Consider the following 19,276-nt stretch of genomic DNA (forward strand, 5'->3'; position numbering starts at 1 on the left):
CAAAGCTGCTTCAACAAAGTAGTGAGTAAAGGGTCAGAAAACGTATGTAAATGTGATGTTTAGCAAAAAAATATATAAAAACATTTTTTGCTTTGTCATGGGGTATTGTGTGTAGATGGGGGGGCTTTAATCCACTTTAGAATAAGACTAACGTAACATAAGGTGGAAGGGAACAGGGTCTGAATATTTTCCAAATGCACTGTTTCAATACATTTCTGTAACAATGTTCCAGCACCCTCTAGTGGCAATCTGCTGCACCCAGAGAAAATACTAACTATTTGTATGGATTTTCTGCCCAAGATATCCCTGATATGTATTGAAGTCAAACCACAATCTATTGAAGTGGTATCGCCATACTAGCCATCCAAAGCCAACTCAGTGTTCCAGATCCAGTGTGAATGCATTGCTCTTCCATTAGCAAAAGCATTGCTTTTCCATTAGCAAAAGCTTTGCTTTTAGGACTTAAAACACTCAGGAAGCCATTCCCCTCGGCCCTTTTGGTTCGCACTAGAGAACAGCCAAATCTGAATCTCATGCCAAAGGCGAAAGCTGCATCTTTATGTATAGGACACTTGTCACCATCTGCTGGCCAAAGTGACAACTGTCCACTACAAGGGCATATTTATCACCATTCATGGTTTCAGCCTTAAGCAGAGGGTCCTATATAAAATACTTATACAGCTCTGTATCACATCTCACATAGTACACAGGAGTATTTAATAAAATTCTTTATTCATAAACTTGATGCAAGTTTACAAATTACTGTACATGGTCAAAATAACCCTTGCAATGAAAAAAATTAAATAAAACCAAAGCATGCGAACAGTGCATAACTTTACAACCCCCCTCAATCGCCAATCACAAAATGAAGCCAGAAAAGGAACCAATAATTAGTTTCAGGTCTCAAACCAAAATCTCCCAAAGCACTGGGTTGTTAGACAACTGGTCTGGATCTGTATAAGAGGAGCTGTAATTCACCACACAACTGACATTAGAACAGACATGGAGCCTTCCTCGGAGTTAAAAGCCCGCTTGACGTCTGCTCTGATGACACAGGGATTTAAAACAGTAAGAGGTGGAGTCCTGCTCTGGACAGAATAGTAGGTCATGTGTTTACGATCTCATACTTTGACACACGGGTGGAACGCCCATAAGTGTTGGAGACAGCCTTTTTGCAATTGTTTTCCTTTAGAACTAACCTGACCTGGTGAGTGTCAGTCCTACATGAATCAATATAAAAGGAATCCGTTCCCAGAGATGGGGTTTACAGAGACCGCATCTACCGACCTGTGAAAACTAATATAGATGATCCAACCTGACAAACCAAAACTCTCCAGTCCTACCCTAGTCCCTAGAGGGAAAGTACTTGCTGAGATATCTACATGCAAAAGACTACAAAACCAGGAGGTACAGGATCACGATGAAGATGTCCTAGACTAGAAAAACAAAGACCCAAGACAATGAGGTTAAATGAGCTTAAATAGGTGAGGTAAAGCATTGGTTCACCTTTCAGCGTCACAAAATTGATCTGAGGGATTGAATGAGATATATATATAGCCTATATCAAGAAAGAGCAAACATGCCCCTCCCACATCACTCCACCACACCCTGCTTACCACTACAGGCTTACCAGTGGCTACTTTAAAGATATTCAGACAAGCCAAATGGAGAGTGCGCAGGACAATGGTTACTGCAACGGTTACTGTAATTATAGGAGGGGAAACCAATTTGGAAGTAAACAATAGTAACAAAACAATAGTGACAAAACAAGAACAATTGCATCTCGTGACATTTGTGAAGCAATCCCTTGCTAAGTCAAGTGTGCAGTAGCCATGTATTCCTGAGTTTGCTTCTCCAGAGAACACAGGGAGGGAGTTTTTAGCCAGAGCATGTTCACGATGAGGTCAGCCATGTGGGAAAGCAGTGGCACACTTGGTACCAATACCTAACATCTATTACAATGATCAACAGTTATCCTTGTGTAGTAGACATATTTGGTAATGAAGTCAGTCACCATAGGTCGGGTGAATAGTAATAAACCTCTAAATGAGTCTTCAGTGCCACCATTTTGACAGAACGTGATGCATTGTGTTGTACAGGTGGGGTGGCTTACATTACAACAAATACAAGGTAGATGGAGCTTAATTATACATTATATGCCCATTATTAGTATTTATCACAAGGGTGACTGAGTTCTGGATGAGGTTAGTGTGTTGGGCTGACCAACAGCATTGAACAAAAAAAATAGGAATATTTACTAGGAACAAGTTGGTTCCTATGCTGGTTTTTGTGACAGATTTCTAACAAAGTGGATAACACCCACACAAAAAACACCCATTAATGTGTGTAATAACATTAAATCAAATGCATCACACATTATTCTGCATATTATTCATATAGCTAAGAGTTGGCATGCTCCAGGTTTGACAGTGCTGAGGATGGTCATGAGTTAGGGGTTCATGACCCCACTGAAAAGGTTCCTTCCATCACTGACAACCAAAAACATGGTTTAAAAGGTGTTCCTTTTAACTTCTGCAAGAGTATCCATGAAGCAAACGGTTGAAATCATTCTCAGAAATACAACTTTACAAGTTTTACATGTGGAGTTAAATTCAACTACATTAGTGATTAAATCCAACCTGCCTTTGCTAAGCCTGGTCATATTTCCGAAAGCAGCCTGAGAGGGCTGGGTGGTGGTGGCGGCCTCCACCTCTTGTGCTCAACAGGATATCCTCCATTAAGCCGTCTCAGTCTCACTTTGGTAAGGAGTCTATAGCTCTCCTCTCTCTATTCAGGGCCTTTGGCTTTTGTAGACCAGGCATTTTTAAGGAAATAAGCCTCAGGAGGGCATGTTATTCCAGAAGGAGGAATCTTGGCAATATACAGAAACACAAGCACAAACATGAGAGGCCATCAATGGGGAGTGAGGTGGTGCTCATTCCCACTACCAGTGTTTCATTGTCCATCCCAGCCTCCAATGTCACAAGGGGAATGTCACCTTTCATTCTCTGTTCCAGTCTGTGGCCGGAGAATCTCAGACCCAGTCACATAACAGACAGCGTCAGTCACTAGCAAAAGCCATGCCTCAACCTTGACCAGAAATCACAGGCAGTAAGTAAGCTCTTCTTTGCTTGCCCAGAGTAAGATTTAAGGGAGTTGCACAAGATATGGAGTTCATTCAATGCTCAAGGGATTAGGGGTGAGATTGTAACAGAGGAAGCGATTGCACAAGTGAGAGAAAGATAAATAGCAAGAGGGTGGATCCCCTATTGAGAAGTGGATAAGGTCAGTGAGGTGGTTGTCAGTGACGGGTTTTAACCATTGGTCAGTTCTCATGGTAACAGAATGGGTGGAACTGGCTGGGGAACAAACTCCCAATGAAAACAAATCCAGTTAGAGGGAAAATAAAAAGTATGGGGGGGGGGGGGGGGGGTTTGCTCCCAAGACATGTGGTCCCAGTGGAGGCATGGCAACAGTCCTCTTACCCATCCTCCTTAGGGGGAGTGTACCAGCCTACAAGGATCAGACAAGAGACAGTGCACTCAGTTATACTGGACAAAACAGTCAGTTCATCCTAGACAGTAGGATTGAGCAAAGAGTTGGCTGTATTTTATCTTGACCTAAGAACAATCACTATAGCTGTCATATGAAACCCTCTTGGCGCTTGTAATACACTACCAAAAGTATGTGGACACCTGCTCGTTGAACGTCTCATCCCAAAATATTGAGCATTAATATGGAGTTGGTCCCCTCTTTGCTGCTATAACAGCCTCCACTCTTCTGGGAAGGCTTTCCACTAGATGTTGGAACATTACTGCGGGGACTTGCTTCCATTCAGCCACAAAAGCATTAGTGAGATCGGGCACTGCTGTTGGACGACTAGGCCTGGCTCGCAGTCGGCAGTCCAAGGTGTTCGATGGGGTTGAGGTCAGTGCTCGGTGAAGGCCAGCCAAGTTCTTCCACACCAATCTCGACAAACCATTTCTGTATGGACCTAATTTTATGTACGGGGGCATTGTCATGCTGAAACAGTAAAAGGCCTTCCTCAAACTGTTGCCACAAAGTTGGAAGCACAGAATTGTCTAGAATGTCATTGTATGCTGTAGCGTTACGATTTTCCTTCACTGCAACTATGGGGCCTAGCCCAAACCATGAACAGACAGACCATTATTCCTCCACCAAACTTAACAGTTGGCACTATGCATTCCAGCAGGCAGCGTTCTCCTGGCATCTGCCAAACCCAGATTCTTCCGTTGGACTGCCAGATGGTGAAGCGTGATTTATCACTCCAGAAAACGCATTTCCACTGCTACAGAGTCCAATTGTGGTGAGCTTTACACCACTCCAGCCGACGCCTGGCATTGCACATGGTGATCTTAGGATTGTGTGTGGCTGCTCGGCTATTGTAACCCATTTCATGAAGCTCCCGACGAACAGTTGTTGTGCCAACGCTGCTTCCATAGGCAGTTTGGAACTCGGTAGTGCGTTACAACAGAGGAAAGACGTTACGCGCTTCAGCACTCGTGGTCCCATTCTGTGAGCTTGTGTGGCCTACCACTTGGCAGCTGAGCCGTTGCTGCTGCTAGATGTTTCCACTTCACAATAACAGCACATACAGTTGACCGGGGCAGCTCTAATAGGCCAGAAATTTGACAAACTGGCATCCTGTGACGGTGCCACGTTGAAAGTCACAAAGCTCTTCAGTAACAATGTTTCTCTATGGTGATTGCATGGCTGTGTGCTTGATTTTACACACCTGTCAGCAACGGGTGTGGCTGAACTAGCCGAATCCACTAATTTGAAGGTGTGTCCACATACTTTTGCGTGTGTGATATCTATACACACATAGTTGAAGTCAGAAGTTCACATACACCTTTGCCAAATACATTTAAACTCAGTTTTTCACAATTCTTGACATTTAATCTTAGTAAAAATTCCATCTTAGGTCAGTTATTTTAAGAATGTGAAATGTCAGAATAATAGTAGAGTGTGATTTATTTCAGCTTCTATTTCTTTCATCACATTCCCAGTGGGGCAGAAGTTTACATACACTCAATTAGTATTTGGTAGCATTGCCTTTAAATTGTTTAACATGGGCCAAACGTTTTGGGTAGCATTCCACAATAAATTGGGTGAATTGTGGCCCATTCCTCCTGGCAGAGCTGGTGTAACTGAGTCAGGTTTGTAGGCCTCCTTGCTCGCACATGCTTTTTCAGTTCTGCCCACAAATTTTCTGTGGGATTGAGGCCAGGGCTTTGTGATGGCCACTCCAATACCTTGACTGTGTTGTCCTTAAGCCATTTTTCCACAGCTTTGGAAGTATGCTTGGGGTCATTGTCCATTTGGAAGACCCATTTGCGACCAAGCTTTAACTTCCTGGCTGACGTCTTGAGATGTTGCTTCAATATATCCACATAATTGTCCTGCCTCATGATGCCATCTATTTTGTTAAGGGCACCAGTCCCTCCTGCAGCAAAGCACCCCCACAACATGATGCTGCCACCCCCGTGCTTCATGGTTGGGATAGTGTTCTTCGGCTTGCAAGCCTCCCCCTTTTTCCTCCAAACATAACAATGCTCACCATGGCCAAACAGTTCTATTTTTGTTTCATCAGACCAGAGGACATTTCTCCAAAAAGTATATTTGTCCCCATGTGCAGTTCAAACCGTAGTCTGGCTTTTTATGGCGGTTTTGGAGCAGTGGCTTCTTCCTTGCTGAGCGGCCTTTCAGGAGAATGTCGAAATAGGCCTCGTCTTACTGTGGATATAGATACTTTTGTACCCTTTTCCTCCAGCATCTTCACAAGGTCCTTTGCGGTTGTTCTGGGATTGATTTGCACTTTTCACACCAAAGTACATTCATCTCTAGGAGACAGAACACGTCTCCTTTCTGAGCAGCATGATTGCTGTGTGGTCCCATGGTGTACAAATGAACGTGGTACCTTCAGGCATTTGGAAATTGCTCCCAAGGATGAACCAGACTTGTAGAGGTCTACAATTATTTTTCTGAGGTCTTGGCTGATTTCTTTTGTTGTTTTTCCCATGATGTCAAGCAAAGAGGCACCGAGTTTGAAGGTAGGCCTTGAAATACATCCACAGGTACACCTCCAATTGACTCAAATGATGTCAATTAGCCTATCAGAAGCTTCTAAAGCCATGACAATTTTCTGGAATTTTCCAAGCCGTTTAAAGGCAGTCAACTTAGTGTTTGTAAACTTCTGACCCACTGGAATTGTGATACAGTGAATAAGTGAAATAATCTTTCTGTAAACAATTGTTGGAAAAATGACTTGTGTCATGCACAAAGTAGATGGCCTAACCAACTTGCCAAAACTATAGTTTGTTAGCAAAGAACTTGTGGAGTGGTTGAAAAATGAGTTAATGATCCCAAACTAAGTATGTAAACTTCGGTCTTCAGCTGTACATACTGTATTTTCACAACCACTACAGGAAATTCCGGACTATAAGGCGCAACTTTTTTCCCACGCTTTGAACTTCGCGGCTTAAACAATGACGCGGCTAATATATGGATTTTTCTCGCTTTCAAATTTGTGGGTCCTGACAGCGTGGAGCATTGTCAAAAAATCCACTATCATCAACGGGTTTCGAAAGGCTGGACTGCTGCGTGTTGAAGAGGGCTCAGCGGGGGATTTGCCTCCGGATGAAAGTGACGAGAGCGACAATGAAAACGATCCAATATCGGATGAAGCAATTCTGAGGCTATTCAACTCCGACACCGGAGATGGTTTCAGTGCACAGGAGGAGGAAGATCGTGACCAATGACTTTCTTGGTAGGCTACTGTTTACTGCTATTTAAAAAAAAAAAAAATGTTACAAGCCGTGTTTCGTTAAAGCCTGTGTAAAGTTAGTTTCAATGTACCGGTAGGAAATAATCTTTTTTTTTTTATTCAGTGGGTGCGGTTTATATTCAGGTGCGCTTAATAGTCCGGAAATTACGGAAACTGATGTATAAAGGGATGTAATCTCAAGGTCAAATATGATGATGTGAAGTGGAGATGGTAACACTCACCGTTCTTTTCATGGATCTGGACCAGGGATTTGTATGACTGCTGTGCTCTGGCAAGATTGTATTGGTTCTGAAACAAAAACAGCACATATATTGAACTTGTGCTTATGAATGCCCCAAGAAGTGTAAAGGTTAGTTTATATATTGGGGAGACGCAGGACGAAGCACCATCACGTACAAGTGAATTAGTTTGGTGAAGTCTGACCGCACGGTGGAGGTCTTTCTATCAGCTTCCCCCAAAGAATTTTGCCGCTTGCACTGATATCATGCTGCGTTTACGCCCAGCGCAGTTAACCATTAATCGCAAGGTAATAAATAGCGTGTCGAACTGCGGGGAAAATCTGAGGAGCCGGAAGCTGGGTCTATTAAAATTCAGCATCAGAGGAACTGGCTCTTATAAGGCCAGAGTCCTATCAACCCAGTGACAGAAACATTGGTATTCTTATGTTTTTGATTAATAGGTACATTTCTGGCATTCTATTAACCATTTTACCTACCCAACTTCAGTAACCTCAGGACAAATATGATAAACACTTTCATTAGACAAGATTTGACAATATAGCTAAGTATCAGGTCTTTCTTTGGTGTACATGGTTAGATCCTAACTTTTAAAGAACTCAGAGATTATCAAGCAAGAGGGCCCAAGATTCCTTGGAACTGCAGCTTGTCTATAAATATCCCTGTAATTTGGTTTGCTCTGAAGTCTACTGGGATCCCAGAGCCAGATTAGTGTGACTGTGCTGAGAGAAGAGGGAAAGAAATGACAGCATGAAGTAGACTCATGTGAAGCGTCAGCATTAAGAGATCAGTAGCATCGCACTGTCCCGGCGGCGCTAAGTAACAATGTCCTGTTTAAATGAAGTGCTGGGGGCTTATAGACACCTAATTTCCATAGAGCAGCTTGGACCAGCTGGCCACACACACCAGGGAGCTCACCCCTTTATCCATGTCAGAACACAGTGTCAATACACCCTGTAGTATGCACCATGTTAACACATTTCAAACCGCTCTGCCCCCTTAAACAATGCTTACCTTATTGGCTCCAAACTGCACTCTGGCTTTTCCCTTGACTAAAGTGGCGTTGATCTGCATGATTACAGACTCTATGGAATAGGCACTGCTCCAGCCCTGAAATCAAGTGGCGATACATCATCAATGCACTAGCATTTACCTCCACTGTGAAATAACAGTGGACAAGTTAACTGACATTCAGAGGCATGAAAACATACCTGTTTTGTGAGAAGCTCCATGCACAGGGCACCCCCTCCAAGAACATAACTTAGAAGACAGCAGGTGAAAGGAAAACATTAGAATATGTAGACATTAAGTGATCAAGAGACCACAATAAATATATTATCCACAAGCACAGATGATCTCCTTTTAGCTAAACTGTCACTTCTGACATTCAGCTTTTCACTGGCTGTTGACAATTAGTCTAGACCACAAGAGCCTGCTCTTCCTTCACGGTTAAGTGAGGGGAGCAACTCAGTCACAGCGGAAACGCTGCAGAAAAACAAAACCATTCCAGTCATACGCAGTGAACTGAACTCACCCTCCAGACAGCACAGGAGAAGCCACCCGTACAAACGGTGGATCAAAGGGGAAATTATCCTGCAGGTAGAGCACAAAATAGTATTAAAATGAGAACACCCAACGCTACCAAACTGTCTCTGCTTTCTAGTATCAGCATTAGTACTTACTTTATATGAGAAGTTGAGCAGAATGTAATCCATTCCCTCCTTTTCCTTTAAAACCTGCAGGTCACTGTGTAGGGGACTATCTGGATCTACGCTGTTGAGCAAATAGAGCGCATCATAATACATCAGTCACATGCTAGAATTATACAGTACTGTCAACTCCTAAGGTAAATAGGCCTAGTTACTTACGTCCTCAGCTTGACGTGCCATTCATACAGGCTGTCATTGACCAGCTCCACTGAATAGATACCTGGAAGAGAATGCATAGTCTGGTAAGTGACATTCTGAATCAAACTGTCATTTTTGTATTTATTTTTTGCACCATATCCGAAGAGCTTTCTAGTGCTGCTGCAGTGAAGTACGTACCCATCTTGTAACTCTGGGACCGGTATATCTCCCGGAGCTCCTTCATGAGGCGGTCTGAGGCCTGCACTGAACCAGACACTGCACCCTGCAACACACAACACACACAGGGTAATACACCGATACCCAAACATGCAGCACATTCAATGATAATAATGCACATAGACACCGCGACGATTAAATCAAATGTTTACAGGCTCAGTTCAAATATGCTAATAGCTCTGCATTTAGATAAAACGTCTACAAACTCCTAGAAATGAACAGTTATTGATCAGCATGGAGACAAAATGCTTCAGAACTAACTGGCAGTATACAGTTCACTACAATATATTGGGAGAACTTCACAGGTTCCATAGCAAGGCTCTCATCTGTGATAATGATAGATTTGAAGAGCTGAGCCATTGAATGCAGTAGGGACTGTGGAGGATGAGAGCAGTGTCTCTCAGAGCTGCTCACATACCTTAGGGGAAACGGCTGTATTCCAAAGCAACAATTAAGAAAGATATGAGTAAATGTTAGATAATATGATTACTATCAGAATGACTAATTACTGTCATTTAGCCTACGCAATCCATGTTGATTATGTCCTTGTTTACAAATTGGAGTCCTAAACAGCATAATCTGGGTGTACTGCATTGGTAAGAAATTCCATCAGTAAAACACTGATCGAAAAACAAATGGAAAATACATCCATTCAGAACCACCTGAAACTGGTTAGATGCATGCATACTGGCTATATCATAAAGGGTCACTAGACATCCCAGTGTAACAGTGCTGGGTCCAGTAAACTGTTCTAGGCCTGACGACAGATATTCCCCATGCATCCCCCAAAAGCGTATAAAATGTCACCTTACCAAATGAGCACTTACGTTCAAGTGGTCCTGCCTCTGGTTCTTGCGGATCTTCTCCAGGATGGCCAGGTTCTCCTTCTCGATGCCGTCATCCTCAGACTTCTTCCCATCCACTGGCTCCTCCTCTTTCATCTCATAGTGGTCCAGGTCTTCAATGTCCTGCTGGCACAACACACAACGACAAGATAAGAGCATTAGAAGACATGTTTTACTTCAAGTTAACACCTGCATATGTGTGATTGGTATTGACTATCTAGTCAAGCTTGACATCCAGCAAAGCTCAGCTCATATCAGCATGGTAATGTGCAGCGATATATGGAAGGACATTTATTTGAAAAGGACCTCTCCCATTTCCTCTTCTTCCTCCTCTTCGGACGTGACCTCGTCTGTGACCCCATGCTAAAGAAAAAACAGAGAGAAAGATGAGTTCATAGACAGTTCAATCTCATTCCTAACATGCCACTGTCACACGTGTAGTCTGGTAACAAAAAAAACCTCAGAGATATTTGTAGGAATGTTCTGAAATGTGCAAAACCAGTAAGCGAGTTTCTGGGTAGTCAGAAACAACATTCCTCGTCTTGAATAGCACAACAGTGCCGCCCGTCCACGTTCTTTCAGCCCAAGAATCAATGTCTGCGTTTAAAGCACAGCTGTACAGGCTGCTACTGCTTAACATTCATCCTCTGTCATTCTAATTCCTCAAGTAGACTATATGAGGCTACGGTTGTGTCTTCATTGGTTTCGAGGTAAAATATGGTAGCACCTCCCACTGACCCCTCCCACAGGAAGAGTCTATTGATTCCATCTCCAGGAGTCTGCACTAATCATTAATGTCTGTGCTGATGGACGGTTTCAAGACAGTATTAGGTTCTTCATGCAGGTTTTTAAACCCTTTCATTAGCTAAGTGTCTTCAATCTCCTTGGTAGCGTTGACAATAAAACTAAACAAAGGGATTAGGCACATGACTCACTTTAGGTATGTGAAAGGAGATGGTCTTCATGAAAAAGCCTCTTGATGCTTATTTTTTATTTTATTTATATTTAACTAAGTCAGATAAGAACAAATTCTTATTTACAATGACGGCCAAATCCGGACGACACTGGGCCAATCATGCGCTGCCCTATGGGACTCCCAATTACGGCCGGATGTGATACAGCCTGGATTCGAACCAGGTACTATAGTGAGCCTTAGACCGCTGCGCCACTCGGGAGACCCCTACTTCAATGCCATCCAATGGAAAATATATAGGCCTAGTAGTACTTGAAAACCAGAAAACATTTTGAGCGGTCATTAGCCGTCCTTACCTTTCGGTCTTGTCCTACAGGGCCGGCAGGGAGGGGCTGGTCCAGCATCTCTACATCTGGGTGCTGGGGCAGGTTGTACAGCCGACAGAGGTCACAGATGAGCCGCTTTAGCTGCTGCAGGAGCTGGGGGACCGAGGGACAGTACCAGCAGGCACAGTTAAGATTTAGGGAGGACAGACAGGCAGCACTAGATAACACAGCACAGACATGTCACAGATACATTGCCGTGAAAAAGGATTTGTCCCCTTTCTGATTTCTTATAACAAATGCTATCAGATCTTCAACCAAAACCTAATATTAGATAAAGGGAACCTGAGCAAACAAATAAAACAAATTAGAAACTTATTTCATTTTATTTAATAAACAATGTTATGCAACACCCAATGCCTCTGTGTGAAAAAGTAATTTCCCCTTTACGCTCAACTGGTTGTGCCACCTTTAGCTGCAATGACTGCAACCAAACGCTTCCTGTAGTCGTTGATCAGTCTCTTTCACCCACTCCTCCATGCAAAACTGACTTAACGACATGTGGGTTTGAGCATGAACTGCTCGTTTCAGGACCTGCCATAACATCTCAAAATGGGGTTCAGATCTGGACTTTGACTAGGCCGTTCCAAAACGTAGTGTTTTTCAGCCATTCTGATGTAGACTTGATTGCGTTTTTTCGATCATTGTTTTGCTGCATGAACCAGCAGCACTTCAGCTTAAGCTCAGACAGCCTGATATTCTCCTGTGGAATTTGCTTATACAGAGCCAAATTCATGGTTCCTTCAATGATTGCAAGTCATCCAGGTCCTGAAGCAGCAAAGTATCCCCAAACCATCACACTACCACCACACTTGACCATTGGTATGTGGTTCTTACTGTGGAACGCAGTGTCTGGTTTTCACCAGAAAAATAAAGTCTACATCAGAATGGCTGAATAGCAACAAATTGTCCATTTTGGAATGGCCTAGTCAAAGTCCAGACCTAAACCCACAAAAGTCGCTGAGTTAAAGCAGTTCTACATGAAAGAGTGGGTCAAAATTTGATGTGAGAGACTGATCAACTGTTTCCTGTAGTTGTTGGTTGCAGTCATTGCAGGTGGAACAACCAGGTACTTTGTGTAAGGAGAAAATTAATTTTTCCATTGGACGTGTAATAATTTAATTAAATAATTATGTTTTTTATTTGTACACTCAACTTCCCTTGATCTTATATTAGGTTTTGGTTGAAGATCTGAGAACATTCAGTGTAAGAAAATTTGCAAAAACAGAAAATCAGAAAGGGGGCAAATACTTTTTCACTGCATTGTACCTCCACCACGGCACACCCTCAGACACAACATGAAAGGTAAGATTGTGTCAGGGAATGTCAGACACCTTAGCAACAGTAACTTAGTGCAGAAATGTGTACCTCTGCAAGCTTCTCAGTATTGTAATAGAAGAAGCGTATTCTACTGAATGTAGGCATGGTCCATACATGGTGAAAATGTTGTATAATGCATGGTTCAACAAATCTACCCACCACAGATAACTTTAATAAGAGTACTATAAAATGCAGATCTGGTGGGCTACAAACAGAGCATGCAGTGTAAGTAAGTAGGCTAAGTCAAAGAATGTAGCTACATAGGCAAGATATAGCCTACAGAGAACTCAGTGTTTCCCATTGGATTTCTTTCAGCAGCGGGAAAAGATAGGGGGAGGGGGGGGGGGCGCGGGCTTGCTCGTGCTGGGGGAGTCTGAGGGCATGCCCCCAAGAGGCGCAGCCGTCTAAGGCACTGCATCCCAGTGCTAGGGACGTCACTACCGACCCTGGTTAAATCCCGGGCTGTATCACGGGTTAGGTGAGGGTTTGGCCATCAATGTCAAATAAGAATTTGTTAACTGACTTGCATACTCAAATAAAGGTCACTTGTGATGACTTTTCAAAAATACATTCTATTCCAAAATGAAAATGTTGACGCCATTTGAAATAGAAGGGATCGCGCCACTGCATTGTAGGGAGATGAGGAGCAGGCAGTGGCTATGTGCTCGTGGCTCTCATTTGCGCCACTGCGCACTCTGTTACAAATATACCTTGTAATGCTGATCTTAAAAGAGATTCTCCAGGACTTTTGAATAGACAAAGTAGCACTAACGAGCCACAAGCAGTTCCTGAAAGTTGTGTACTATATGTCACATAAGTGCACTAGGGATGTGACAAATGGACAATTTTACTTAACGTTTAAAAACTGCAATTATTAATTTATTGTTGAAAACTATCAGAAAGTGGTAAACTGTGGAATTTTATAATGCAGAATAACAGCCCTATTACGTATGCACAACTGCTAGGGCCAGGCAACAAAGTTATATCTACCACAACCCTTTACAGAATTAGATCGCAGCTTCAGTAACATGCCAATAGCGACAATTGGTAACGTTTCAGAAAATTTGAAAAAGTGACAGAATTCTGCTCTGGCATAAAATGCTGTGTATTTTTTCCCTTAACAAACCGTAAAGTACTTTTTTTTTGGGAGAGATTGGTCTCCACGCAGGCAGCAGCTCAAGATAGTTTGATTGACAGTTGTGGTTGTCTAGTAACGGACATTAGTCCCGCTTCAGAAGCCTCATTCCTTTACAGACAAGTAAAACAACCGTTCATATCCCTAGAGAAGGTTTCGTGTCGGCATTTAAAAATCCGTAGTGTAGCCTACCCTAATAGACAGACAAACCGTAGCGCTTTCAAGTGACCACATTCCAGTATGTCTGAAAAGGGTTATCGATAAAGACAGCAATAGCCTATTGTAAGTAAAAAAACAAAACAAGATTAGGCTACCCCGTGCTCGCAAGACTAGCCCAAAGTTACCTCCATCCCAGCACCACACAAAATGTAGGCTAACTGAGGTAAGACAGTAATTCTTCTCATAAATGATGCATGTATGAACTGCACATTGACACATTAGTCCAAAGAGAGGTATAAAAAAAATACTTAGTAGACTAATAGTCGGAGCAGGTCTTTAAAGGGACAGGGCTTAATTGCCGAATCTTGCACTTTTTCTACTTACCCAGAGTCAGGTGAACTCATTTGCAGTTTGAAGGTAGTGTCGCAAACCACTGCTAACTAGCATTTGCACTAACAGAAGTTGGCAACTTCCTTCAAACTGCATGTAGAGATACAAAAAATGGTATCCATGAATTCATCCGACTCTGGGTAAGTAGAAAAGGGCTTAATTGCAAAGGCTCCGCAGCTAATATAGGGGAAACACTGGAGAACTGCTTGGCACAAAAATGGTGATTTCAGAAGTAATATTGTTTTGCTAGCACAGACTGGAATATGTTCCGGGATTCATCAAATGGCATTGAGGAGCATCCCACCTCAGTCATCGGCTTCATCAATAAGTGCATTGATGATGTCGTCCCCACAGTGACTGTACGTACATATCCCAACCAGAAGCAATGGATTACAGGCAACATCCACATCGAGCTAAAGGCTAGAGCTGCCCCTTTCAAGGAGCCGGACACTAATCCGGACGCTTATAAGAAATCCCGAAAGCCCTCAGACGAACCATCAAACAAGCAAAGCATCAATACAGGACTAAGATTGAATCCTACTACACCGGCTCTGATGCTCGTCGGAAGTGGCAGGGCTTGAAAACTATTACAGACAACAAATGAAAACCCAGCCGCGAGCTGCCCAGTGACGCGAGCCTACCAGACGAGCTAAATGCCTTTTATGCTTGCTTCGAGTCAAGCAACACTGAAGCATGCATGAGAGCACCAGCTGTTCTGGACGACTGTGACAACGCTACTCGGTAACCGATGTGAGCAAGACCTTTAAACAGGTCAACCTTCAAAGCCGCAGGGCCAGACGGATTACCAGGACGTGTACCCAAAGCATGCATGGACCAACTGGCAAGTGTCTTCATTGACATTTTCAACCTCTCCCTGACCAAGTCTGTAATACCTACATGTCTCAAGCAGACCACCATAGTCCCTGTGCCCAAGAAAGCGATGGTAAACTGCCTAAATGATTACCGCCCCGTAGCACTCATGTCGGTAGCCATGAAGTGCTTTAAAAGGCTGGTCATGGCTCACATCAACACCATCATCCCAGACCCACTCCAATTCGCATACCGCCCCAACAGATCCACAGATGACACAATATCAATCGCACTGGACACTGCCCTTCCCCATCTGGATAAATGGAAAACCTATGTGAGAATGCTGTTCATTGACTATAGCTCAGCGTTCAACACCATAGTGCCCACAAAACTAATTTCTAAGCTAAGGACCCTGGACCTAAACACCTCCCTCTGCAACTGGATCCTGGACTTCCTGACGGACCACCCCTAGGTGGTGAGGGTAGGCAACAAAACGTCTGCTACGCTGATCCTCAACACTGGGGCCCCTCAGGGGTGTGTGCTTAGTCCCCTCCTGTACTCACTGTTCACCCACAACTGTGTGTCCATACACGATTACAACACCATCATTAAGTATGCTGATGACACAACAGTGGTAGGCCTGATCACCGACGATGAGACAGCCTATAGGGAGGTGGTCAGAGACCTGGCAGTGTGGTGCCAGGACAACAACCTCTCCCTCAATGTGAGCAAGACAAAAGGAGCTGATCGTGGACTACAGGAAAAGGCGGCCGAACAGACCCCCATTAACATCGGCGGGGCTGTAGTGGAGCGGGTCGAGAGTTTCTATCATGGTCCAAACACACCAAGACAGTCGTGAAGGGGCACGACAACAGATCCTCAAAAAGGTTCTACAGCTGCACCATCAAGAGAAATTCTAACCGGTTGCATCACCGCCTGGTAGAGTAACTGCTCGGGATCTGACCATAAGGGTAATGCGTACGGCCCAGTACGCCACTGGGGCTAAGCTTCCTGCCATCCAGGACCTATATACTAGGCGGTGTCAGAGGAAAGCCCCAAAAAATTGTCAAAGACTCCAGTCACCCAAGTCATAGACTTTTCTCTGCTACCGCACTGCAAGCGGTACCAGAGCATCAAGTCTAGGACCCAAAGGCTCCTTTAACAGCTTACACCCCCCCAAGCCATAAAACTGGCCACTGGATTATTTACATTGACACCCCCACATTTGTTTTTTTACACTGCTGCTACTCACTGTTTATTATCTATTCATAGTCACTTCACCCCTACCAACATGTACAAATTACCTCGACTAACATGACCCCCGCACATTGACTCGGTACCGGTAGACCCTGTATATAGCCTCATTATTGTAATTTTACTGTTACTTTAGTCATTTTTTAAAATTACTTTAGTTTATTTGGTAAATATTTTCTTAACTCTTTCTTGAACTGCACTGCTGGTTAAGGGCTTGTAAGTAAGCATTTCACGGTAAGGTCTACAGACGTATTCGGTGCAGGTAACAAATGATTTGATCTCAAATACGCACATGACAAGGCCCTTTGGCCTGCTGAAACTGTCACTGTGGCAGTGTGCCTGTCAAAAAGACCCATCCCTCTGATTCCACATCAGAGGCACTCTCGACACTCACACCAAACATGACAGAGCGCTGTCCTATGATGTTTGAGTGACAAAACACAAAAACCTCCGCTGTCTAACAGCTGGAACTAAGACAAGAGGAAACAGGCAGAGAACAGCCCTGAATTGGTCTGACATTTACCTCCCTTTAACCTCCAATACCAGTTGGAACAGCAGTATGAAATAGGGGAGTTGAGTGACAGCTAGGCTATCAGAAATGCTTTACCCAACACCACCAAAACAGGTATGGTTAATTAGTCATTAGAAGAGATGTGTTAGTTCAAAAAACAGCCTGTTTTTAATTGCGCCGCATAACACTTAGTTGAAGTTGATTTGATTAATATTCATGTCGTATAATATGGTTGTTTTAGTTTGTATACAAGCATCTGCTAAACAACAAAATTGTAAACAAATACTTCCAATATATTGTCAATCCAGTTTCATTATTTGAACACTGGGAAGTCTCCTTCCTAAGCATTCACATACTGGATCAAAGGCTGGGATTGAAATGGATCATACCAGGGTGCTGCCCTTCCTGACATCCTCAAGGCGTTCCAACACTTGTGTCAGGCTCGGGTCATCAGAGTCCACAAACCAGATTGGAGGTGTGGAGGGGTACGACTCCTGTAAGACATGGGTTTCAATGAGAATGAGAGAAGCACACAAAAATAAATCAGCATTATATGGCTGATAAATATGATAATTGTTTGGAACAATAACATTGAAATTAAACAGGTGTGACATTGACGTGTCAATCATAAATCTGGGAACTCTCAAGTCATTTTATACAGACAAAATAAATATCGGATTACTACTTTACATTACCTGAAGCTAAATTAATGTGTTGTGTGATGGTGGCCATTTCACATTCCTTTTAGAATGTTAACTAGCCAAATAACGTTAAGAGCACTGAATTCAATCAGTATGCTGGTCAAACCAACGTAGCAAATTGGAAAATACAAACCAACAGCATACAGCTAGCTAAAAGCTGAGCTGGCAGATCACAGTCTGTTGACAAGACCAGAAGCTGTTTATTTGACAAGTGATGCTTTTGAATCATGCTAGCTAGCAATTATTTACTTAGGTCATGAGTATAACTAACTTAGCACTTACTGTGTTGATCATGACCATGAAGCATGCAAATCTAACAACCACTACGTTAGCTAGCTAGTTAACTTGTTTGACAATCAACTATCGTCAGAAAATGCGGAAGTGTAGCTAGCTAACGTTAAAAATGTTCATCAGTGACGCAGAAAGCTAGGCCCTACCATAATATCATGCCAGTTTTTAGAATAACTCTTTGGCTAAAATCAACAGACTTGCTTGTCTCTCAGTATTTTAGCTAGCGACGCTGGCTACGTAACCTATAATAGTACTATGCAAGTATTTTGACTCATACTCAGTCACTATACTAGAAACAAGTCAGTTACCGTTAGCTAGCTTGCTAACATGCAAATATTTGGACTCCTACTAGAAGTAGAAACAAAAGTCACAAACAAAAACATTGTATAGCTAAAGTAGCTAAATGATAGCTGACTAACGTTCGACTGGCCACAATTTGCTGAGTGTCCCGCACCGCCAGGCAAAATAACTGCGTGTTCTGAGCTAACATACTGTAACTAGTTACCGCGTTAGCTAGCTAGCTAGGTAACGTTACTTGGCTAGCCAACTAACGTTAGCTAGACATGTCGTTCCCCTGCTTACCGTAATGTTGCAATGTATAATCAACAGTTTTTCTCCAGTCACATTAAACTGACAGTTTAGCTCATCCGGTTTCCAGTCAATAATTCGGAAGCGTTCGTGGTTTGGATCAAAAATGGACTCCAGAAACTTCAGTTCGGCCTTCAGCCCCGAAACCGACATCTTCCACGCATCTCCGGCTGGGCCGCTGGGGGGGGTGAAGTCGGGACTAAAACTGCAGCCACGCAGTCGAGTCCCAAATCAAGCCTTTTAAAACAACGTAATGTCAAAGCGCCTTCAACACAGGTTAGCTAGCTCAATAACAACGCCTTGATTACTCGTCCGTTGTCTTTCCGTTTAGCTAGTATTGTTGTTGATGTTAGCCTTCTGATAGTACAATTTTAAGACCATACAATGTGACTTGGTTGAGTATTTACGGTTCTTTCAATTAGTTGCGTATTTGTTTCGCCGGTCAACAAACTGATCATGATGATGCCCGCAAAATGTAAAAACCAAGGCAGGCACTGTGTGTCGTTGATCCCCGGCGCTCAATTGTGATTTCTTCTGGGGTTTAAAGATGGCGTTTTCCCGAGCCTGCAGAATCCCAGCATCCAGTGCGGGCTCAGTTGAGGGGCGGAGGTTAGAACACCAAAATATAGAAATAAATAAATCACTTAGACAACGTTGAAACATTTTGTCACAGCAGTATTTCTGTGTGGTGACTGAGTGAAGTAAACCGTCCTTACCTGAGCATATTGTTACTAAAATTGTAAACGTGTAGCTGGCCAAAGGTAGTCCTTTTCCAGGTGGAAGTTTAGGCCAATAAAACCATATTTATAATTTAATTGATGACAAGGCAAACCCATGGACAATTAATT

General features: G+C 43.2%; 1 protein-coding gene across 7 annotated transcripts; it reads right to left on the reverse strand.

Annotated features, from left to right (window-relative positions):
* Positions 1 to 713: 713 nt before the first annotated feature.
* Positions 714 to 19,011, reverse strand: LOC115203016 (ubiquitin-conjugating enzyme E2 Q2). 7 transcript variants are annotated; one of them, XM_029767287.1, is made up of 13 exons: positions 18,423 to 19,010; positions 17,238 to 17,342; positions 11,243 to 11,365; positions 10,280 to 10,336; positions 9,956 to 10,099; positions 9,090 to 9,174; positions 8,913 to 8,973; positions 8,727 to 8,817; positions 8,579 to 8,637; positions 8,256 to 8,304; positions 8,059 to 8,154; positions 7,030 to 7,096; positions 714 to 3,513 (listed from the first exon to the last, which is right to left on the reverse strand). In XM_029767287.1, exons 1-13 carry the CDS (start codon positions 18,579 to 18,581, stop codon positions 3,482 to 3,484), a joined length of 1,128 nt encoding a protein of 375 aa, XP_029623147.1. In that variant the 5' UTR covers positions 18,582 to 19,010; the 3' UTR covers positions 714 to 3,481. The 7 variants fall into 7 exon arrangements, with proteins under 7 accessions (XP_029623147.1, XP_029623145.1, XP_029623148.1 ...); XM_029767285.1 differs by having other exon boundaries at positions 9,941 to 10,099; positions 18,423 to 19,009; XM_029767288.1 differs by having other exon boundaries at positions 9,956 to 10,096; positions 18,423 to 19,006.
* Between the last annotated feature and the right edge of the window lie 265 nt (positions 19,012 to 19,276).

This window comes from Salmo trutta, chromosome 12 (assembly GCF_901001165.1).
Source record: "Salmo trutta chromosome 12, fSalTru1.1, whole genome shotgun sequence".
Lineage (NCBI taxonomy): Eukaryota > Metazoa > Chordata > Actinopteri > Salmoniformes > Salmonidae > Salmo > Salmo trutta.